The 9,897-nt window shown below is 47.6% G+C and overlaps 1 protein-coding gene across 6 annotated transcripts in view; it reads left to right on the forward strand.

Annotated features, from left to right (window-relative positions):
* The window catches only part of RNF185 (ring finger protein 185), a 28,299-nt gene extending 19,426 nt beyond the window's left edge, over positions 1-8,873 (forward strand). For all 6 annotated transcript variants that reach the window (XM_082641663.1, XM_082641664.1, XM_082641665.1 and 3 more), the window contains 4 exons: positions 302-414; positions 1,835-1,889; positions 4,410-4,527; positions 6,447-8,873. In XM_082641663.1, the coding sequence (XP_082497789.1) occupies positions 302-414; positions 1,835-1,889; positions 4,410-4,527; positions 6,447-6,544 (384 nt within the window). In that variant the 3' untranslated portion in view covers positions 6,545-8,873. The remainder of the gene's footprint in view (positions 1-301; positions 415-1,834; positions 1,890-4,409; positions 4,528-6,446) is intronic.
* The last annotated feature ends 1,024 nt before the right edge of the window (positions 8,874-9,897 follow it).

Here is a 9,897-nt window from a genome sequence, read left to right on the forward strand (position 1 = left end):
TTGACACAGCTGCAGGCCTGCAGTTCCTTCCTGCTGTATTGCTGGCAAGCCCCTGAGAGAACGAAGCATTAAGAAGCCTGTTTAATTATGACGGCATCTAAAGGCAATTTTGATTTCACCACTAGTAAATATTTATTGAGTGCCAGGAGCAAGAATCAGAGAGTTGGGTTCCTTGAGGTGTTCCCTGCTGGTGCTGGTGTTTGCAGTTTGAGGGCGCTGGTCCCTGTAGTTCTCCTACTGGCTCTGACTGACCACCCTGGTGGGCTTGTGCCATTCACATGGTTTTCTCTCCTGCTTGCAGTGGTTGGAGACGAGACCTAACAGACAGGTGTGTCCAGTTTGCAAAGCTGGCATCAGCCGCGACAAGGTGATCCCCCTCTACGGCAGGGGCAGCACTGGGCAGCAGGACCCCAGGTGAGGCCATGGGGCCCCTCTCACACACACTTCTCCCCTTGGACACGAATTCACTTCTATTCAGCACCTCCTCACCCCACCCTTTAGTTAGTGCTTAACAGACCCTCTGTTTCAAGGCGCTTGGCATCCAGATGGGAGTCAGCCAGGAGGGGAGGGGAACCAGGTTGCTATTTGCGGGGCTGTGATACAGATGTGCTGTGAGCATCTGCCAATGATGGGCAGGCACTATGCTAGGCAGCGCACAAGACACCACCACTGCAAGTATACAGAGTGCTGTGAAGGAGCCTGGGAAGCAGGGTGTCCAGCAGGAGAGTCTGCAGGGTGGGAGGTGGGAGGTGTGTGCTGTAGCAGTGATGTCTAAAGTCTGGGGGGAGGAAATGGGGGTCTGGGAGGCTTTGTGGAGTTTGAGATTTCTGGAAATGGAGGCGTGGGTGGGTCTGGCATTCTGTTGAGAGCCTTCATGGTGTGGTGCTCGAGTGTGCACATACACACCCACGCACACTTTTCCCAAACTCCCGACTCCAGCATACCCTGTACCCAGACATATTGGACTTCTCTTAAAGGGACTTACTTATGCTTTCACCTTCATGAGCCTTTGTATTTGTTGTCCATTTGCCTCTTCTGCCCTCTCCAGTCCTGCTCAACCCCCTTCTCCTCTTCTAACTTCTGCCGTCTTTTATGAGCAGCCCTAAAGCTACCTCCTCCTTAAAGTGGCCTTTCTTCCCCACATTAGTTGCTTTCACCCATGCCCCCACTCCATTTAGTTGGCGCCTCTTTTAAAGAAGTCCCTTCCACACTGTAGTGTGATTGGTTGTACCCCTTTTAAACCACGAGCACCTCAAGAGTAGGATCTATCTTCAGTCTTGGTAGCATCCTGCCTAGTACCTGATGGATAACAAGCCCTCGGTCCAGTATTTGTGGGATGAGTGATGGAAGGGGCTAGGACCCACAGGTCCTAGAGAGAAAGAACAGTGTAAAGTACTTGCTCAAGAGTAGTGGGAGGTAAAGCTGAGGGTAATGGGGCAGAGCAGAGAGACCCTGAATCTCAGCCCTCTCTGCTGACAGGCCACCTTCTGTTTGAATTTGGATTTGGGGTTTTTGACATCCGTGACCCAGGTCCAGGAAGGTGCCTGGGTGACAGTTGTAACCAGTCTGGGTATGGCTCTCTGTGAGAGGAGTAAGCTGAGTGCAGTCTGATGAGCATCTTGTAACAAACGGATTTTCTCCCTAGTTTTCTACACACTAGGGAAAAGCAATTGCATGTAGAACAGAGTTAGTAGTTGGTTTAATTTGGCATAAGTTCATGTGCCGGGCATGAAAGGGGGCCATGGCCCTGACCCTGTTGGTGAAGAGCTCCCCCACTCAGGGAACAGGTCAAAGCATTTCGTAATAGACTTATTTTACACCGTTTCTGTTTCAGAGAGAAGACTCCTCCCCGTCCTCAAGGACAGAGGCCAGAACCGGAGAACAGAGGGGTGAGGAAAATTCTAGGAGAAGGCTTCTAGAAATGAGCCCATGGCTTTGGAAGTTTCCCTCTTGGCCCTACATTTTTTCTCCTTGATTATAAAAGTAAAGGAAAATTTGCAAAATACAGAAAGGAAAAGAGGCGAGAAAATAACTTATAATCACACCATCTAGAGATAACCAATGGAAACACATTGTTCTATTTTCTTTTCTATTTTTCTATGATTATCTATACACACACAAACAAATTTTATAGATCTATTTGTGTGTGTGTGTTTTATAGATAGATGTGTGTGTATACATATATTTTTATTTTTACAATATTTGGCTCCTGTTTTGTAACTGTCTTTTAAAATTTTATTCTTTCTATATTTAGTGCCCGCTGTGTGCTGGGCCTCATTCTAGGCACTGGTAATATATCAGTGAACATAGTAAAGATCCCTGCCCTTATGGAGTTCACAGGCAGACCTTGGAGATGCTTCAGGTTTAGTTCCAGACCACCACAATAAAGCGAATATCACAGTAAAGCAAGTCACACAATTTTTTTGGTTTCCGAGTGCATATAAAAGTTACGTTTACACTGTAGTCTATTAAATAAGCAATAAATAGCATTATGTCTAAAAAAAAGTGCATACTTTAATAAATACTTTGTTGAGGACTTCCCTAGTGGTCCAGTGGATAAGACTGTGTACTTCCCAGGCTCTGGTTCCCATGGAGCATTAGCTCCTAACCCAGGAATCCGAGGCCCCAGGAAGCCAGAGGCCCTGACTGTGAAGACTGCACATCAGATGTGCATGCCAGTGCACATCTCTGGCGTTTACAAGCTCCCACAGCCACCGGTGATGTTTTTTGCCTACTCTGCCCCAGGAACATAAACCTACCAAATGTGAGGACTTGTGGGATTGTACAGGTGTTGCTGGAAGGGAGGCCGGAGGGCCAGTCCTCGGATTTGCACTGAATGAAGTGGTGGTTCCTGATGAAACAGTTGCACCTTCCTGGGTAAGGCAGCCTTGATCCCAGGAGCCCTCAGACTCAACCAGGCTGGCCCTTAGTTGGAGGCTTTTCTGCACTGAGGAGATGGAAACCAGTTTTCCTTCCCTGTAGGTTTGCCCTCTTAATAAATCTGCTGTTAGGCTTTATAGGTAGTGTTGCCCGTCAAGAAGTTTGGAGCTGGGTGCCAGGCTATGCTCAGTAGGGATAGGGAGCAGCCACTTGCATGACTTGCAAAAGACTCACAAATGAAGGCCGATCAGCTCTTTGTGGAGAGCAGTTAGCCCAATAATTTTTCTTTTCTCTAATTATTTTTTAATCATTTGTTCTAAAGATCTACCCAGGGATGCAGAGAAGGAGAGGAATTTTTTAAAGATGTTCACAGTAATTAAGAGCATGGGTTTTTGGACCATACTGATCTAGTTCCAGATCTAAACTCTACCCCTTACCAGCTGTGTGACCTTGGTCAAGTTACTTCACCTCTCTGAGCCTTGGTTTGGTCATCTGTAAATGTGGGTAATCCTAATGTAAGAATTAAATGCGATTTGAGTGTACTAGTGCTTAGCACGGTGCCCAGCACAGAGTTGGCACTTAGAAAATAGGAGTTAACCTACTTACAATATTATGATTCCTTCCGAATCTTTTCATGTGAAAGATGATGCAGTGTAGAACATATTGGGCTGGCCAAAAAGTTCGTTTCCACCATCTTATGGGAAAATCTGAATGAACTTTTTGGCCAACCCAACATTATAGGGAAAAAAAGCCGAGGATGATACCAAACTGCTGACAGTGGTCATTGGAGGGAGGGGTTATGAAGTGGAGGGTGAACAATGAGACCTCTGATTTTCTGTGTTATTTATTCCTATAATGTGTTAATTTCTCATAGCAAGCATATATTACTTTTGTAATCAGGAAAAAAAGTGTTTTGAATCTTTAAAATTCTCAGTAACAATATTAAAAGAAAAATCTTAGGGAAAATACTTATCCATATCTTTTCCGCCTACATACATATTGTCACATACTTCTGACCATGGTGTTCAAACAGTTTTGTCTGAAAGCTTGGTCATAAGAGTTTTTCTGTGTTGCTGCATAGTCAGCGTAATGTATCGAAATTTTGATCATGACCTCCATTGTTGGCCAATTAGAGTACCACTTTTTTTGCTCTTACAGATAATGTGTAGCTTGTTCTATGTTCCCTTGTAATTGGGTATAGGAGTTGTTGACACTTTGGCTGTTATAAAGCATGTAGAAAGTTTTATTGGCTAGTGTGGGACTCTGGGAAGGAACCTGGAGCTCTGAGAACGCTTACTTGCATCAGCAGAGAGTTTTACTTTGGGTCAGAGCCAGTCCTTTCTGGCATTCATAGCTCCTGGGACCCCTGGAGGACCAGGAGGGCGGAGGAGCCACCAGGGTTCCTCTGCCTTGAGATCTAGATGGGAGGAAAAGAGGGTGGGGAAGAAAGGCGGGTGCCACACACGTAAGGTGCCGTGTGACAGGTGAGGAGAAACCTTCCTGTTCTGAATTGCATTTCTTCTACACAGGGATTTCAAGGGTTTGGATTTGGAGATGGTGGCTTCCAGATGTCTTTTGGAATTGGGGCATTTCCCTTTGGCATATTTGCCACAGCATTTAACATAAATGATGGGCGGCCTCCTCCAGGTAATACCCTATTCTCTTGGTGATTTTGCTTGAAGACTCCTAGGAATTCATCAATATATAGGATAATCAGCCTTTTCAAAATGTGCTAAACTCTTTTCTGATTACTGGTAGTCATGGTAATGATATTGCTCACTTACCAAGTATTAGGCACAGGCACGTTCAGAGTGCTTTCCATTATAAACCTGGGATCCCCACGATGAGCCTGTGGGACAGATGTGCAATTAACTCCATTTTACAATTCAGAAAATGCTCAGTAATGTTTTCCAAGATATAACCCATGCCCATAAAATGAAGAAGTATATACTCTACCCAGCTGAGTAAAAGCCTAGTCCTGGGCATATACCCCCGACTTTGACCATTGGGGGTGGGGAGGGGCCAGAAGACTGCAAGGAGTCTGGTCCTCCCTATTCTCTGGCCAGCTTCCCTCAGGACACACGTAGGGCTGGTCCTGAGCCCCAGCCCTTTGGGAACCATGCCTGTGTCTGCCACCTGCTTCTACCTTTCTCCCTCCAGCCAGCTTGAGAGTGCTGGCTGCAGTTGGTGTAGGGCAGGGCAGCGAGGTAGGTGCCCTGGGCTCTATCGCAATCTGACGCCCAGGCCCAGATCCTGACCATGGAGCTGCAGAGCTGCCGAGGGCGGTTGAGCTCTGCTTGCACTCAGTGGGGCCTCGTGTGCTGGGCACTGTGAGGTACAGAAGGGACCAGTGCGTGGCTCCTGGCCAGGAGCTTAGGCTCTGGGGACAGTAACCTCTCCTGAGCCATCCATTTGTCCCCTGCCTTCCCACCCGGGTGCTTGGCACATAGCAGACAATCAGTAAGTTTTGTTGACTGCCGGCCTGCTTGATTCCATCAGCGCGCCTAACTGTGGCGTAATACATAGCACCAAGCGATCTTGGGACTGCCCTTCCTTACCTCATCTACCTCAAAAGTTTCTCCTCTGTTCACATGCTGTTTTATCAGAGGAAGGAGACCCCAAAGGGCCAGGTGTGCTCTGCTCTGAAGGAGGGACAGGGCCCCGTGGAAGGAGCACGCACCTGCCTGCTAGTTTATTTCCATCCATCCTGGTCCAGGGCTCTCCCGGGTTCCCCAGGTAAAGAGAGTTCACAGCCAGGCTGTGAACTCTCTTTATCCCCTTGGCACAGTCAGACAGTTTTCCCTTGTTGTGTGTGTTTGGTACAGTTTGCCCATCTGGGATGTAGTTTCTCTTAACTCTCCTTGCCCCACAGTCAGGACAAGGAGCTCTACGGAGTAGCTTTTCTCAAAGCAGAGAGGAGTGGAGACCCAGGTTCTCAGCCCACTTCTGCCCCTAGTTTGCTATGGATTGAGGGAGACAGGTCGTTTTGCCTGTCTGGGCTCTAGTTCTCGTCTCTGAAAAAGGAAGGCACCTCATGCAGGGCTCCCTGAGACCCCTCCTGACTCATCAGTGCCAGAATCTAGAGACTCCATGACTCGAGAGGCAGAGTGTGGAGAGGCTGAGAGCACAGCTGTGGGCTCTCTGCCAGCTCATGAACCTTGAGATCTTAGGCAGGTCACCTCATACCTGTGCTTCAGTTTCTTCTTACACAGAATGGGATAATAATGCCCAACAGGCAATAATGAGTATACACAACAGCACACACAAGATGCTTAACAAATAGTAGCTTTTATTTTTCCCTCCAAGACTTTCCTGGTTTATTTGTACCTGGAGACAAAATCCTCTTAGGACGAATTGGAGACTTTGTCCTTATTGTTATATGATTCCACATGTTTTTATAATTTGAATTTTGTTTTGCCTAATTATTTGGGGTTTGGAAATATTTTTAGTGTGCAGGATTCTGTTGTAAAGAGATGAAGGTTGATGCTCTCGACTTCTGACTCCAGTGGGCAGTGTGTGCAGCTGCAGCATTCTCACAGCCTCCCTCCTCCCTCCTGTCCCTCCAGCTGTCCCCGGAACGCCCCAGTATGTGGACGAGCAGTTCCTGTCACGCCTGTTCCTGTTTGTGGCCCTGGTGATCATGTTTTGGCTATTGATTGCCTAATGCTGGGCTCCCGGCCTACATCCATGCAGGGCCTCTGGACCGGTGACATGCTACCCCCACTCTTGATGTTTGGCTTCCTGGCTAATCCTGACCTCTGGAATCACTGGGGTCAGTGACACATGAAGGAGTTTTGCTTCTCCATCAGAGCTTTGGGACTCAAGACCAGTTGCTGAGGACCCTGGAGTGTGGCCATTGCTGTAAACACCTCAGGCCTTGGCATTGAGTCATCTCTCATGGGTTACACCGTGAAATCCTGTTCCAGCCAGCTCAGCAGGTCCTGACTCTGCACAGGGAAGAGGCAGGAGAAGAGGAATTGTCAGTACAATTTCACCTGAATTTAATATTACAAAAACAAAGGGACGAACCAAATATGTAAACTTCTTTTCATCTCTTTAAATAAATACCCCTTGGTAAGTGGCCTCTGAAGTCAGTGGGACTCCTCATACAGAGAGGTTCCCCTTCCAGATCGCAGTGCTGCTCTGTCCTATTTCCTCTTCAGCAGAGATGCAAGAAATTGCTGTCCTATTAAGATCATAATTGTAGCAGCTGGAGCTGGAGTCGATTCATGAATTCACCAGGGATCCAAAGATCTATTGCCTCTGGGCTGTGCTCAGTGTCTTTGGCTCCAGAGTGGCTTGAATGACCTCCTGGTTTCCTGGCGTAGATTATCCCCAGAGACATGTGGTTTCCCTTCAGTTTTCCCCCAAAACTATGCACATCTGCCTCCCTGCCAGAGGGCACCCAGCCTAGATTACTGTTGAAGCCAGGACGGACTGCGTGTTAGGAAAGACCTGCAGTCGGGACTCAGGTGGGATTCGGAGCTCAGGTGCAGGAACGACTGAATAAGCAGCCTTGTCCCTAAGGCCGCAGAAGCTCCAGGTGCATCCTTTCCCAGACCCCACAAAGGAAACTGGGAGGCTTGTTGAGTCATCCCAGCTGCATGTTGAAGACCACCCTCCTCAGAAGCCAAATTGTCCTTAAAGAAGAGGCAGGGAAAGGGGAGACCCAGCATGTGACTCTGATTTTGTTATGGTTTGAAGACCTCTTGTGTGTGTGCTAAAACCAGAGAAGCACGCTACTCCAGAGCAGGCAACTCCTGGTGGTTTGTAAAGCCGGGCGCAGAGCCCAGGGAGCCTCAGCACAAAGATAGGATGTGGTCTGCCTGTGGAAGTCTTCCCCTGGAAACTTTCAGGGAAGTCATTCTTCCCAAGCTCTTGATTTGTTTTTCAACTTCACAAGCTGCTGCTTCCGAATTTGACTGAGGGAGTGTGTTGCCAGCAGGAGAACAGTTCACCTGGTGGAATGGTTCTCGCTTTGCCAATCTGGCATCTTCCTAGAAATCCAGGCTCTTCCAGGAGATCCTTAGGGTAGGGGGAGATGGACTTACTCTGAGGGCCTCTCTGTCACTTCACCAGTCCACACTGCTCCTGAGTTTACCCCCAGCAATAGCCAACAAGTGGTTGAAAGCCCCACCTAGTGTTTGTTCCAGATATGGTTCTGCATAGCGTGTGGAAACCAAGACCTTGAGGAAGATGAGGGAAGCCCTTCTCCTCTCTCCACTGCACCCCCCGCTTCCCCTCTTACCTTTCAGTGCCAGAGTTCAGTGTTTAAGCAGACAAAATACAAGTATTGAATAGGTGGTTCATTTACCGAATCAATTTGGTAGGAATAAGCCACCTGCTTTACGGTGTGCCTGATGGATTTTAAAGATTCTCTGGGCACCCACTCTAGAGTGCTCATTTTATCACCTTCTGGAAATCCCAGGTCTGACAGACCCTGGTTTCTCAGTGCAATGGCCCCACCTAGCGATGGGAGAGAGGACTTTAGTCAGATGGACCGAACAGAAATGGGCTTCCAGAAGAAAGGTTAAAAAAAGAAGGGTTGTAGGTAGGAAGACAAATAACTTTGACCCTTTAACGAAGAGGAGTGAGCCCAGGAGAGCTCCACCAGCAAAGGCATCCAAGGAACCTGTTAGCAAAGCCAGGTTGGCCATGTGCCCTTTGATTTTAAACCTTGCAGGTCCCCACTCATGCTCTGCCAGGAGCTGGGGCAGGAGAGCCGACTTGGGACTGCTGGCCCAGCCCCGACAGGGAGGCCCCTTCCCAATGCCCCTGCAGGCTCACCACCTTACCCCTCTGCTGAGGCATTTTTCCTTTCTTTGTGTGTGTTTTCTATGTTCTTGGCCCCCAACCCCTCCTGCCACCTTTGTGGATTAGGACCAGGTCCCAACCACAGTTAGAAAATAATACCATGTACACCTTGACCAGTCACTAATTTTCACTGTTGTAAAAGTGATTTGATTTAGAATTAAACAAATGGTTTTACATAACTGTGAGCTGTGGACTTATGTGTCAGGGGAGTTGGGGGGAATGGGTTGAGGACTGGTCTGGCCTCCGGGAAGATTGAGGATGAAAGTCTTTAAACACCCATGGATAATTAGAAATGAGAAGCATAGGCTGGAGGCCTGGCTTCATACACAGCCCCACCCAAGGTGTGACCTGTCTGGCAGGCAGACCCAGTCCTCATAAGTGTATGGAATTCTGAAGGTTGTGGGCTGCCACCCTGGAGCTTAGCTTGTGGCCAGAAAGAGCCTTGAGAACAATCAGGTTGTTCCATGTCAGCATCTCGCCCCATGTTCTTTGACAAGGCAAGCTGGTCTCCAGCCAAGCCCCTCTGCCTGGAACAGGAGGCATGCTGCTCTGTAAGGTTCTGTGAGGTTCTCAGCAGAATGTGAGATGGAAGATGGTGATATTACAAACCTGGCCCAGCCTCGGGCTCCCCAGCACATCAGAGCTACAGGTCATCCCTCTGAAAGGAGCTCTTTTCTCCCTCTTAAACTTTGACCTAACAGTTATCAAATTGAATAGTGCCAAGACATAGTAGGAAATGCAAAGGTAAGGGAACTCCAGGAATTCATAAGCCCAGTAAGAAAAGGAAACAAGACACAAGTAGAACAGGACAATAAGGCCTCCATGTACCAGTCGTTCAACCCCAATAGCCATCAACTCAGGTCCAGTCTTGTTTCATCCCTACCCTGACACTGTTCCTCTCCTGTACCTGCACTGTTTTGAAGCAAATTCTAGTCATATCTCACCTATTAAGTATTTCAATATGCATCTCAAGGATTTTTTAAAATATAACCAAGATACTCTTTTATGTACCTTTAAAAATTGATGGTAATTCCTTAATATCATGTATCCAATCATTGTTCAAATTTTCCTAGTTGTCTCATAACTCTTGTACAGTTTGAGTTGAGATCCAGATTAGATCCATACGTTGCTATTGGATGTCTCTTAAGTCTCTGTTACATCTATAGGATCCTCTTCCGTCTCTTTTCTTTCCCTTGCAGTTAG

Source organism: Mesoplodon mirus (genome assembly GCF_964341445.2).
Source record: "Mesoplodon mirus genome assembly, chromosome: 13".
Taxonomy (NCBI): Eukaryota; Metazoa; Chordata; class Mammalia; order Artiodactyla; family Ziphiidae; genus Mesoplodon; species Mesoplodon mirus.